General features: G+C 35.8%; 1 protein-coding gene across 5 annotated transcripts in view; it reads left to right on the top strand.

Annotated features, from left to right (window-relative positions):
* LOC137625869 (trypsin-1-like) overlaps positions 1-14,138 on the top strand; it is a 26,573-nt gene extending 12,435 nt beyond the window's left edge. For 2 of the 5 annotated variants that reach the window (XM_068356800.1, XM_068356801.1), the window contains exons 2-8: positions 4,452-4,513; positions 4,556-4,586; positions 4,729-4,939; positions 5,460-5,589; positions 8,285-8,426; positions 11,964-12,112; positions 13,827-14,138. In XM_068356800.1, coding sequence (XP_068212901.1) covers positions 4,457-4,513; positions 4,556-4,586; positions 4,729-4,939; positions 5,460-5,589; positions 8,285-8,426; positions 11,964-12,112; positions 13,827-13,997 — 891 coding nt within the window. In that variant the 5' untranslated portion in view covers positions 4,452-4,456 and the 3' untranslated portion in view covers positions 13,998-14,138. Of the gene's footprint in view, positions 1-2,210; positions 4,587-4,728; positions 4,940-5,459; positions 5,590-8,284; positions 8,427-11,963; positions 12,113-13,826 lie in introns of those variants that run through there. The other 3 variants (XM_068356798.1, XM_068356799.1, XM_068356797.1) reach the window with 2 other exon arrangements.
* Positions 14,139-14,350: the final 212 nt, after the last annotated feature.

Below are 14,350 nucleotides of genomic sequence, written 5' to 3'. Positions count from 1 at the left end.
CCATTGTTCTCTAGTCTCCGGTAGTGCTATAGCCTCTGTACCATGGCCTTCCACTGTCTTGGGTTAGAGTTCTCTTGCTTGAGGGTACACTCGGGCACACTGTTCTATCTAGTTTCTCTTTCTCTTGTTTTGTTGAAGTTTTTATTGTTTATATAGGAAATATTTATTTTAATGTTGTTACTATTCTTAGAATATTTTATTTTTCCTTGTTTCCTTTCCTCACTGAGCTATTTTCCCTGTTGGGGCCCCTGGGCTTATAGCATCCTGCTTTTCCAACTAGGGTTGTAGCTTAGCATTTAATAATAATAATAATAATAATAATAATAATAATAATAATAATAATAATAATAATAATAATAATAATAATAATAATAATAATAATGAGTATAGGAATGTGATATCCGGTGTTCCACAGGGTAGTGTTCTTGGCCCATTACTTTTCATACTATATAAACATGACATGTGGTTTGGCCTTGAAAACAAGCTTGTTGCATATGCAGATGATGCTACTCTCTTTGCATCAATTCCATCCCCTGAATGTAGATCTGGGGTTGATGAATCCCTTAACAGAGATTTTGCTAAAATTAGTGCATGGTGCAAATTATGGGGTATGAAGTTGAATCCTAACAAAACTCAAAGTATGATTGTAAGTAGGTCAAGGACGGTGGCTCCTCAATCTCCAGAGCTCAGTATTGATAATGTTTCTTTAAATTTGTACGACTCTTTTAAAATTTTAGGTGTGATTCTCGACAGCAAAATTTACTTTTGAGAAACATATAAGGTCTGCGTCTACTTCAATTGCACAAAAAATTGGCTTATTCAGAAAGTCTTTCAAGATTTTCGGTGATCAATCTATTCGGATGAAGTGTTTTAATTCTTTCATTCTACCTTGTTTTGAGTATTTTTCTCCTGTCTGGTCTTCAGCTGCTGATTCTCATCTCAATTTGTTGGACAGAAACTTACGGTCTATTAAATTTCTTATTCCTGATCTAGATATTAATCTCTGGCACCGTCGTTCAATTAATTCATTATGCATGTTGCATGATTTTTCATAACTCTGACCATCCTTTACATTTAGATCCCCCTGGACAATTCTATCCTGTTCGTAATACTAGGCAGGCAGTTAATTCTAATAGCCAGGCCTTCTCCATCATGAGGCTCAATACTACACTGTATTCTAGAAGTTTTATTCCAGCTGTTACTAAGTTCTGGAATGATCATCCTAATCGGGTAGTTGAATCAGTAGAACTTCAAAAGTTCAAAGTTGAAGCAAATGTTTTTATGTTGACCAGCTTGACATGAGTCTTTTTATTGTTTATATATGACATATCTGTTTTTGACGTTGTTAATAGTTTATATAGGACATATCTGTTTTGACGCTGTTACTGTTTTTAGAGTGATATATTGTTAATTTATTCTTATCATTTATTTATTTCCTTATTTCCTTTCCTCACTGGGCCATTTTTCCCTTTTGGAGCCCTTGGGCTGATAGCATCTTGCTTTTCCAACTAGGGTTGTAGCTTGGCTAGTACTGTAATAATAATAATAATAATAATAATAATAATAATAATAATAATAATAATAATAATAAAGGAAATGTTACCTCAGCTCAAGAATTCAACAATACATTATTATTATTATTATTATTATTATTATTATTATTATTATTATTATTATTATTATTATTATTACAAGCTAAGCTACAACCCCAGTTGGAAAAGCAAGATGCTATAAGCTCAGGGGCTCCAGCAGGGAAAATAGCCAAGTAAGGAAAGGAAACGAATAAAAATTAAACATTTTAAGAACAGAAACAGCACCAAAATAAATATTTCCTATAGAATACATAAAAACTTTAACAAAACAAGAGGAAGAAAAAGAAGATAGAATAGGGTGCCCGAGTGTACCGTCAAGCAAGACTAAAGAACAATGGTTTGATTTTGGAGTGTCCTTCTCCTAGAAGAGCTTCTTACCATAGCTAAAGAGTCTTTTCTACCTTTCCCAAGGGGAAAGTGGCCACTAAACAATTAGAATGCAGTTGTTAACCCCTTGGATGAATATGAATTGTTTGGTAATGCCAATGTTATCAGGTGTATGAGGACAGACGAGAATCTGTAAGGAATAGGCTAGACTATTCGGTGTATGCGTAGACAAAGGAAAAATGAACCGTAACCAGCGAGAAGGGTGCAATGTAATATTGTCTGGCCAGTCAAAGGACCCCATAACTCTCTAGTGGTAGTATCTCAACAGGTGGCTGGTGCCATGGCCAACCTACTACTCAAATGAGCAAAAGAGGTGGGAAATAGAATAGGAGGATGTGAAAGGGAGGTACAAAAGGTGGAAGAGCGAAAAAAAACAGAGGTCAAAACTGAATATCAAGAAATGTTGTAAGTGGCATATGACAGGGTGAAAATGAGAGAAAATGGTGATCTAGGAGGATTGGAAGTTAGTAAGAGAAGATCTTGTTGGGTATATAAGTAGGCATGTGTTGTAAGAGGATTGTTGGAGGCAGCATGAGGATAGGCAGTGCGTGATGGAATGAAGGAGTGAAGATGAAGGTGGAAGAAAAAAAGAGGGCATTTGAAGAATGGCTGCAAAGTAATAGTATAGAGAAGTACGAAAGATAAAGCCAAAAATGTAGAAGCAAAACATATGGTTTCTGAGGCAAGTAGGGCGGCTGACTAGAGGTGTGGTCAGGGATTGAGTTGTTCGTATGAAGAGATCAGAAGTTTTGTAAAGAAGTGAAGAAAGTAAGAAAACATGGATCCAGGAATGAAAAGACAGTGAAAGATGGAAATGGAAGGTTGTTGAAAGGAGATGAGACAAGGCAAAGGTAGGCTGAATATTTTGAAAGGTTGCTGAATGTTGAGGATAATAGGTAGGCAGACATAATTGCTGTTGCAAGTGTTGGGGTCACAGTAATGGGAGATGAGAATGAGCGATAAATTCCAAGAGAGGAAGTGAAGAGAGCACTAGATGAAATGAGAACAGGAAAAGAACCTAGTATGGATGTTGTGAGGGCTGGAATTTTAAAGGAATGGGGTGTTACTGTACTTGAATAGTTGAAATTATTCAATATATGTTCCATGTTGTCAAAGGCGTCAGTGGATTGGGTGTGCATGTGTATTGTTCCACTATACAAAAGTAAGGATGTTGCATTTATAGATCTTGAGAAAGCTTATGATAGGGTTAATAGAGTTGATACAGAAGTGATGTGGAATGTGATGATGTTATATGGAATTGGTGGAAGGTTAGGGCAAGCAGTGAAGATTTTATACATATGCAGTAAAGCGTGCGTTAGAATAGGGAATGAAGTGAGTGAGTGGTTTCCAGTGAGAGTGGGGATGAGACAGAGATCTTTGATGTTGCTATGGTGAATGCTCAATTGGTTAGTCGAGGATTGAAACTGAGTGATTTTGAGTGGGAGATGAATCAGCTGTTATTTTGCCAATGATACTTTATTGACAGCACACACGGAGGAGAAGCTGTGTCAATTAGTGACAGGGTTTGGAAGGGAGTGTGATAGTAGGAAGTTGCGAGTTAATATCGGTAGGGGTAAGGCTATGAGTTACCTGAGGAAGTAGATCAGTTTAAGTACTCGGGCTCTGCTGTTGCAGCAAAAGGTGGAGTGGAAGCAGATGCATTCCATAGAGCAGATGAAGGATGTAAAGTGTTGGGAGCAGTGAGAAGTGGTAAAGAATAGAGGGTTAGGGATGAATGTAAAGAGATTTCTGAATGAGAAGGTGATTGTACCAATTGTGATGTATGAATCAGAGTTGTGGGTAATGAAAGTGATGGAGATAGAGGTATTGAGGTATTGAATATGTTGGAGATGATATGTCTGAGGAGTATAGCTGGTGTATCTCGATTGGATAGGGTTAGGAATGAAGAAGTGAGAGTGAAAACGGGGGTGTTAAATGAATTAGCAGCTAGTGGATATGAATGTGTTGAGGTGATTTGGCCATGTTGAGATGGATAATAGTCGTCTACTGAAGATGGAGATGAATGCAAGAGTTGATGGGAGAAGTGCAAGAGGAAGGACAACATTTGGGTGGATGGCTGAAGTGAAGAAAGCTCTAAGTGACTGGAGGATAGATGTCAGATAGGCAAAAGAGCTTGCTAGGAAAAAAAATCAATGGTGAGCGATTATGACGCAGTTCCGATAGGCCCTGCTGCTACCAGTGACCACTGAGGTGGCAGCAGTAGGGAAGTCAGCATTTGAAGCTTCATTGTGATGGAAAATGTGAGAGGATGGGCTGTGGCACACTAGAGGTACCAACCAAAGGCGAACAAGTACTTTGTCATGGAAAGAGGAACGATGAGAATAAATTCCCCTTTCGTTTCTTTTTTAATGTCTGCTACCTCCCAAAATGGGGGAAGTGCAATGGTAGATAGAATACTCAATAACCAACCAACTACCTTCCTGCCAATTACTATTAAACCTTAAATTTCAGTTACTATGACGTCTACTGCAGCACCTAATACGACGACGACAATCACAGCCAATTCATCCTCATCAGTCTCCACAGTAAATGTAACATCAATAAATAATAATACAAGCACTCCTCCAATTACAAGGCTCTACTGCGGTAAGAAGAACTCTATACAATCATAGGTATTTTCATGAATTTATGATACACATTGTTTCCCAGTGAATTGTACGTTTTATAAACTCGCATACATATATATTAGTGAACTTATAAAAATTGTCATGCAATCTCCCTCGCATAGATGACGACTGTGGTAGGTCTGTCATCACGGTGCCAAGGATCGTTGGTGGGCAAGAAGCAACAACACATGAGTATCCTTGGCAAGTTCATCTCTCTATAACAGCAGATGCCTTCACTTCTCCTGGGCAATGTGGGGCTTCCATCATCAAGCGATCATGGCTATTAACAGCGGCCCACTGCCTTGTTGATCCCGACACATCAGAACTGTATTCGTAAGCATCTGGTTTTTAATTTCTTTATTTTCACTTTCACAAAATGGTGCTTCCTTGAAGCATGACCTTCCTTGGTATAAAGATAATATATGAGTTTCTTCACTGATAAAATGTTAGGATTAAGATATAAATTTGGCAACGAAAATAACAATTTTATAAAGTATATTCAGTATTAATAAACTAAAAATACCAGAATTATATCGAATCATATATATGTGTTTTAAATAACAACGTTAGCTATGGCATTTGTGAGGAACCAATGCCATATTAACTGGAATTAGATCTCAGTGATATGTAAATTGTAAATCACTATTTTTTTTTCTATTTCAAACTAATGTTTTAGAATGAATCTAATGGAAATTTGGACGTTCAAAAGCTATGTGAGCATATGATATTATTATCATTGTTATTATTACCATTATTATTGTTTGTTTATAAATTATTCCGTTGTAAATAATATAATTATATCATGAACCTAAACGGATGCAATTACTAACTTGAATGCAATATCTTCTTACAGAAATATAAATGTTTTAGCTACCTTAGCTGAACATGATCTTAATAATGAAACAGAGACTCAGCGCATTAGGATTTTTCCATCATTTGTCTTCGTCCATCCAGAGTATAAAAAAGGACCTGATGCCAGCTCAGTAAGTATATTTAATGTGAAAAGACTTTCAAAAATTAATAGTTTCACTAACTATGATTACCAGAGCAGACTTTCTTTGCTCTGCTAAGACTAGGTTTTTACAAACTTATTCCTTTTGTTTGGCTAGTCTCTGTGCGGGGATGTGGTCTGGCATAGTTTGGGTTATTAAATCTTCTTTAAAGAGAGCTCTTGCGTGTAGGAAAGTGGTTTAGCGTCGTTTGGGCTACTAAATCTTCTTGAAAGAGAACACTTGCGTGTAATAGTGGGGGTCTGGCATAGTTTGGGTTATTAAATCTTCTTGAAAGAACACATGCGTGTGATTGTGTGGTTTGGTATAGTTTGGGTTATTAAATCTTCTTGAAAGAGAACACTTGCGTGTGGTAGTGTGGTCTGGCATAATTTGGGTTATTAAATCTTCTTGAAAGAGAACACTTGCGTGTGGTAGTGTGGTCTGGCATAATTTGGGTTATTAAATCTTCTTGAAAGACAACACTTGCGTGTGGTAGTGTGGTCTGGCATAATTTGGGTTATTAAATCTTCTTGAAAGAGAGCACTTGCGTGTAGGAATTGGTTTGGCATGTTTTGGGTTATTAAATATTCTTGAAAGAGAGCACTTGCACGTGGGAATGTTGTCTGGCATAATTTGGGTTATTAAATCTTCTTGAAAGAGAACACTTGCGTGTGGTAGTGTGGTCTGGCATAATTTGGGTTATTAAATCTTCTTGAAAGAGAGCACTTGCGTGTAGGAATTGGTTTGGCATGTTTTGGGTTATTAAATCTTCTTAAAAGAGAGCACTTGCGCGTGGGAATATTGTCTGGCATAATTTGGGTTATTAAATCTTCTTGAAAGAGAACACTTGCGTGTGGTAGTGTGGTCTGGCATAATTTGGGTTATTAAATCTTCTTGAAAGAGAGCACTTGCGCGTGGGAATGTTGTCTGGCATAATTTGGGTTATTAAATCTTCTTGAAAGACAACACTTGCGTGTGGTAGTGTGGTCTGGCATAATTTGGGTTATTAAATCTTCTTGAAAGAGAGCACTTGCGCGTGGGAATGTTGTCTGGCATAATTTGGGTTATTAAATCTTCTTGAAAGACAACACTTGCGTGTGGTAGTGTGGTCTGGCATAATTTGGGTTATTAAATCTTCTTGAAAGAGAGCACTTGCGTGTAGGAATTGGTTTGGCATGTTTTGGGTTATTAAATCTTCTTAAAAGAGAGCACTTGCGCGTGGGAATGTTGTCTGGCATAATTTGGGTTATTAAATCTTCTTGAAAGAGAACACTTGCGTGTGGTAGTGTGGTCTGGCATAATTTGGGTTATTAAATCTTCTTGAAAGAGAGCACTTGCTTGTAGGAATGTGGTTTGGCATGTTTTGGGTTATTAAATCTTCTTGAAAGAGAACACTGGCGTGTGGTAGTGTGGTTTGGCACAGTTTGGGTATTTAATATTCTTGAAAGAGAGCACTTGCGTGTGGCAGTGTGGTCTGGCTTAGTTTAGGTTACTAAATCTTCTTGAAAGAGAGCACGTGCGTGTGGTAGTGTGGTGTGGCATAGTTTGGGTTATTGAATCTTCTTGAAAGAGAACACTTGCATGTGGTAGTGTGGTCTGGTATAGTTTGGGTTATTAAATCTTCTTGAAAGAGAACACTTGCATGTGGTAGTGTGGTCTGGCATACTTTTGGTTATTAAATCTTCTTGAAAGAGAACACTTGCGTGTAGAAATGTGGTTTGGCATAGTTAGGATTATTAATTCTTCTTGAAAGAGAACACTTGCGTGTGGTAGTGTGGTCTGGCACAGTTTGGGTTATTAAATCTTCTTGAAAGAGAGCATTTGCGTGTAGTAATGTGGTCTGGCATAGTTTGGGTTATTAATTCTTCTTGAAAGAGAACACTTGCGTGTAGTAATGTGGTCTGGCATAGTTTGGGTTATCAAATCTTCTTGAAAGAGAACACTTGCATGTGGTAGTGTGATCTGGCATAGTTTGGGTTATCAAATCCTCTTGAAAGAGATCACATGCATGTGGTAGTGTGGTCTGGTATAATTTGGGTTATTAAATCTTCTTGAAAGAGAGCACTTGCGCGTAGGAATGTGGTCTGGCATAGTTTGGTTATTAAATCTTCTTGAAAGAGAGCACTTGCACGTGGGAATGTGGTCTGGCATAGTTTGGGTTATCAAATCTTCTTGAAAGAGATCACATGCGTGTGGTAGTGTGGTCTGGTATAATTTGGGTTATTAAATCTTCTTGAAAGAGAGTACTTGTACCTTCAAGTTTTCACGAAAGCTAGCGTTCCTTATCCAGTTTCATGTTGATAACATGATTACTGTTTCCCACAATATAACTTAACTACTGCTTCTGGTAATCATTAGCTGTAACAGAGTATCGTTACTATTTTCTTACTTATATATTTGTATATTATCTTTGCCTTCATTATACTAATAATCATCTTGCATCAAAAACAGTTCCTATGGTTTATACATGTGACTTATCTTCTTGAAAACGATTAAAGATAAAAATCGGCCTGGATTATTACAAGTATTATCCAACATACGAATTTTGACTCATGTACCTACTGCTGTAAATGTAATTTTATAAAGCCAACCCCTTTTAAACATCAGGAGCATGGTATGCAAATCATAACCAAAACTAGCTGCTGTTGTGGATGTAACCTGATACAATTATTATGATTCTCCACAGGAAGAGCATGACATCGCCCTTTTATTCATAGATGGAACTCTCACTTTTGGATCCACCTTGAAACCTCTCTGTATGCCCCAGCCTGAGGATTATGTAGCAGATAAAGGAGTTATAGCTACTGGATGGGGAGTAACCTCTTTCCGTGAGTATTTTAAAGGTTTAAAGATCACTCATGAATGACAGAGGCAAGGGGCTCTGTCAATGCTCTAGCTAGCAGGACAATGCCATAGAAACTGACCAGTTATACATAAGATCAACACACAAGACCCTCTCCATCCAAGCTATAGGCCATGGAAGGACCACGCAATGGCTGCTGATGACTCAGCAAGTAGACATATATGCTCCCCCAAACCCCCACCCTTAGTTCGCAAGGACGGTGAAGTTGCAGACACTGTAAGAAACTATCGAGCATGAGCGCGACTCGAACCCCTGTCCGGTGAATTCCAGGCAGGGACATTTCCAATAGGCCATAATGAGTTTAGTAGGACTGTAGTCCCTGGGGGTCCTCGTACAAAAGCTACTGAGTGAGTTAAATAAAGCTATAGCTATAGCTAAGGTCAGTGGAATTGAAGGTTATATTTTTATACCATAGCAATCTACGGAAAGCGTGCCTTTAGGTTTTATTAACTTTTGACTAACAAGTTTTAAAGATTACGTCACCGTTCCCTTGTAATCTGTGGCCACTAAGCGCTTTTAGAACTTTTTATTGCGAACTAACAAAATTGTTTTATCTTCTACTTTAGCTAATTCCATCTATACATAAACATCTGATTTTCCTCTACAGTGAAAATTATATTGCTTACCTGTAAAGCAAAGAACGTCAAGACTCTCTCTCTCTCTCTCTCTCTCTCTCTCTCTCTCTCTCTCTCTCTCTCTCTCTCTCTCTCTCTCTGTCTAACACACACACGAACAAGTCCATCAAACTTTGCAGAATAATTATGCATATTGAACTTAATGAGTTATGTGTATAATTAAAAAATGGGCTTGGTCTTGGAAGTTCCCATGTTCGTAAAGAGAAGAGAGTTTTTTTCCATAGAAGTATAGGCATGTAGGTCACTATAAGAGACTCCCCTCTATTCAGTGGCCGTCCTTTTAATGAATTTACATTTAAAAGTTAAATTGCTGAGACTTGTTGTAGGAGATTACCTCTGATTCACTAGCGATGCATTTATTGAATGGCAATTCTTATCCCGCTGATATCATCATCATCATCATCATTATTATTATTATTATTATTGTTATTATACTTATTATTATTATTATTATTATTATTATTATTATTATTATTATTATTATTATTATTATTATTATGATTATTATTATTATTATAATTATTGCTAGCTAAGCTATAACCCTAGTTGGAAAAGCATGATGCTATAAGCTCAAGGGCCCCAACAGGGAAAAAATCGCCGAGTGAGGAAAGGAAACAATGAAATAAATAAACTACAAGAGAAGTAATAACAATCAAATAAAATATCTCCAAATAATCAACAACTTTAAATTAGATCTACCATATATAAACTATAAAAACTTCATAAAAACAAGAGAAAGAGAAACAAGATAGAATAGCGTGCCCGAGAGTACCCTCAAGTAAGAGAACTCTTCAAATTGGGTTAAAGGTAATAAATTGTACACTTTAAAAGATAGATTGCCAGGACACGATTATATAAACTTCAGATTCATTGGCAGAATTGAAGAAAAGTTATAGTTGCATTTCACAATAGTAAGTGAAATACGACATGTAACATTTCTTCATAATAGGCCTCGTTATCTAAATAATGATTGGCCTCTTATTATTATTATTATTATTATTATTATTATTATTATTATTATTATTATTATTATCATTACTTGTAAAGCTAAAACCCTCGCTAGAAAAGCAGGATGCTATAAGCCCAAGGGCTCCATCAGGGAAAATAACTCAGTCTGGAAAGGAAATAAGAAAACAGATAAAATAGAGGGCCTGTGTGTACTCTCAAGTATGAGAACTTTTGACCCAAGACTTTGGAAGATCCGGGTACAGAGGCTATGGCACTTACCAAGACTAGAGAACAATGGTTTGATTTTGGAGTGTCCTTCTCCTAGAATAGCTGCTTACCATAGCTAAAGTCTCTCTTCTACCCTTACCGTGAAGAATAGGGCAATATTTAATATGGATTCAATAAACATGTAACTACTAGAGGAAGCGAGGTCTCTTACCGTGACAGTCTTGTCGTGAAATACTGATTACTATAGTCCATTTCTTTTAGCGATGCATATTTGCACCGACTCGCGGCGGTGCCCTTTTAGCTCGGAAAAGTTTCCTGATCGCTGATTGGTTAGAATTATCTCGTCCAACCAATCAGCGATCTGGAAAAAAGGATTCAGGTCTTCCTGATCGATAAATCTCTTTCCTCAAAGCACTTCTTGGGTGTCCATTATGCTTTCATCTTAACCTAATAAGAAGATGGGACAATTTCTCGTTAATGCAAAGAATCCAAAAGAAAGTTCAATCCCTTCTTTACGTTCAAAAAGATTTTAAACTTTTAGATCAACGAGAGAGAGAGAGAGAGAGAGAGAGAGAGAGAGAGAGAGAGAGAGAGAGAGATTTAACGTTCTTTATTATACATAGAAGAAATTTAACGTTCACATTAGATGAAAAATCAAGTGTTTATGAATACCGAAAAAAATAACTAGAAATAGAATTGAGATATTACTCTCACAATGGAAAAATACTTTACATTATATGAATGTACAAATCTATGTACCTCATTTTAAATGGAAAGAAACTATCATATGATCAGTTGTTGAAAATAGCCGAAAAAACTCGACAATTAATCAATGTAAAGTGTTTACCCGGGATAACATTCGTAACTATCAATAAGGTATTTTTTCTTAATGATATACACACCGATACAGAGAGTAAATAAGTATCACGATATTTACTGTTAATCCTTAACCTAACCTAACCTAACCTTACTTAATCTAACCAATTCCTGTGTGTGAGCGAAATTCGTTTCTATTATTTTTCATTTATTATTTTACTTCGTGAGTTTTATCAGTTTTTCCCCATTACATATGAATTATAGTACTTTGGATTTTAGGTAATTGTTTATATTATGTCTCCCTTTACATAGAAGCATCTGAATACAAAATTCAATATAATACAATAACTGTCAAGATTAGGATAAATCTTACATCAATGACTCCTAGCTAATTGAGTTCAATAGTGCATTTGTAATACATACATTATATATACAGTATATATATATATATATATATATATATATATATATATATATATATATATATATATATATGTATATATATATATATATATACATACATATACATGTATATACATTTATATATATATATATACACACACATATATATATATATATATATATATAAATGTGTATGTGTGTGTGTTATTTATTTGTGTGAATGAATATATAGGCATATATACACGGACATAATATATATATACTGTATATATATATATATATATATATATATATATATATATATATATATATATATGTATATATATATATATGTGTGTGTGTGTGTGTATATGTGTGTGTGTGGGTATACAGTATATGACTACGTATATGTTTGAATTCTTTAAAACAATTTTGTTTTATAGATTTTTTTATTTATAGTTAACCAGCACCGAACTTCTCGTGGCATTTTACAGAAGGAGACTCTTCCAACGTACTTCGAGAAGTGTCTCTGACACTGAAATCTCAAGAAGAATGCAAGACTCTCAATGAAAATGCTCCCGAAACCTATATTGTAACCGACAACATGATATGTACGCTTGGTGAGGACAAAGATGCATGCCAAGTAAGTCCGATACGTTTTGTATAATAAATGGTTATTATAAATATACATCGTCATTTATTTATGAAAGAGGAGAAATGGCATTATCAAGCCCAGACCTGAAAAAAATTAGGTTTAATATTATCAAATTAAAAGTGAGTTGTGTACTCTGAGATGTTGTTGTTCTCGTTTCTGATTGGCATATTATAAAGATAAATAATAATTAACAACTAACCCTTTGCGCATTCGAGAATGTTTCCTTTCCCAAGTTTGCCCGAATTAACCTTATCTTTAGTTTTACTCTTTGATAGGGGTAGGGTAAGGGCAAAAAGCCGGCCGGCTCTGAAGGTAAGTGGTCATTACTTTAGCATTAGGTATTTAGGCATATATATATATATATATATATATATATATATATATATATATATATATATATATATATATATATATATATATATATATATATATATATATTTATATATTTACATATACATATACATATATTATGGCCCACCTCTGGAGTTCTATTCGGGGTCGACTCACCCTATGACGTACTCATCAGGACACTTAGTCATAGACAATTAACGTTAATGGGGAAATTAAACAACTTCAACCAACTGGTTAATCTGGAGGAGTATGCCATGTAAATAAAGCTCTTCAAATGAAGTATCTCTAACACCAAATATACCTATAGGCCGAGTGAGAATCCTCAAGTCAGTGGTTTGTGAGGGCATATACACATTGCACATGGAGCACTTGGCCTTTGGGTGCAGCAGGACACCCATCCATGCCCAGAAAGTAGACTTTGGCAGCGTGACTGTTAGGTTCTAACAGAGTCGAGGTGAATGTAAGTAACCTTTATTCAATAGATAACGAGCTTATATACAAGTGCTTCCGGGCAAGAATGTCACATAAATACAAACAAATTAAAACAAGATAGCAAGCTTAAACAAGTTGATCTATTATCAGTGAAGAAGAGAGCGAGAGATAAAAATCAATAGCATTACATTGTATGAGCGCGTATGAAACATGTGCGGTACAATAATGACAGTCTTGTCATGCATAGAACTGATGGCCGTCCTTGATGCCAGGATCAAACGACAGGCATCCTTGATAATATGAGTCTACTATCAGGTTTCAATCATTGGATGATATAGAATGACCAAAGGCATGACAGTTCTTATGCCTTTACTCTTCTGTTAGTAGCCAGTAAATGTGGTCTTTTGCTGCTGCTCTTATGCCTTTGCTCTTCTGTTAGTAGCCAGTAAATGTGGTCTTTTGCAGCTGCTCTTATGCCTTTGCTCTTCTGTTAGTAGCCAGTAAATGTGGTCTTTTGCAGCTGCTGTTATGCCTTTGCTCTTCTGTTAGTAGCCAGTAAATGTGGTCTTTTGCTGCTGCTGTTATGCCTTTGCTCTTCTGTTAGTAACCAGTATATGTGGTCTTTTGCAGCTGCTCTTATGCCTTTGCTCTTCTGTTAGTAGCCAGTAAATGTGGTCTTTTGCTGCTGCTGTTATGACTGATTCTTCATCCATAGAATAGTAATCTTTTCTAGGATGAATCCTGGTTCCATTGGTTCCATCACAATATCATATTACGTCTTCAGAAGCGTGTATGGATTCCATTCCCTCTAAGCTGTCTATTGACATGAACCAATTTTGAGACACTGGATTATAAAAAAAGGAAGATATAATTAACTAGGGTTAAGGAAATTCATCTTCTCCTCTTTTTATCTCCCCAGGGTGACAGTGGAGGACCCCTTATCACCAGATCTGCAGATGGTCGATGGATTCAACTTGGGATTGTCAGCTTTGGATACAAATGTGCCGAGCCAAACGTCCCGGGATTCTATACAAACCTGGCCAACTATGTAGACTGGATCACGAATGTGACTTTGTCGAGTAATTGTTAGACAGAGCTAACCTAGTTTAGAATTTATGCCGATATATCTATCTATATATAATATAAATATATATATATACATATATACACAAATAAAAATAGATAGATAGATAGATAGATAGACAGATGGATGGATGAATAGATACACACATTCTATGTATTTAAGCATTTGTTTTCTTAAGATTATGCATACACACACACATATATATACATATATATATATATATATATATATATATATATATATATATATATATATATATATATATATATATATATAGATGGATGGATAGATACACATATATTCTATGTATTTAGGCATTTGTTTTCTTAAAATTATGCATACACACACACACACACACA

The sequence above is a fragment of the Palaemon carinicauda genome, chromosome 33 (assembly GCF_036898095.1).
Source record: "Palaemon carinicauda isolate YSFRI2023 chromosome 33, ASM3689809v2, whole genome shotgun sequence".
NCBI lineage: Eukaryota > Metazoa > Arthropoda > Malacostraca > Decapoda > Palaemonidae > Palaemon > Palaemon carinicauda.
The sequence above is the reverse complement of the archived record's forward strand: the minus strand, read 5'-3'. Positions and strand labels throughout refer to the sequence as shown.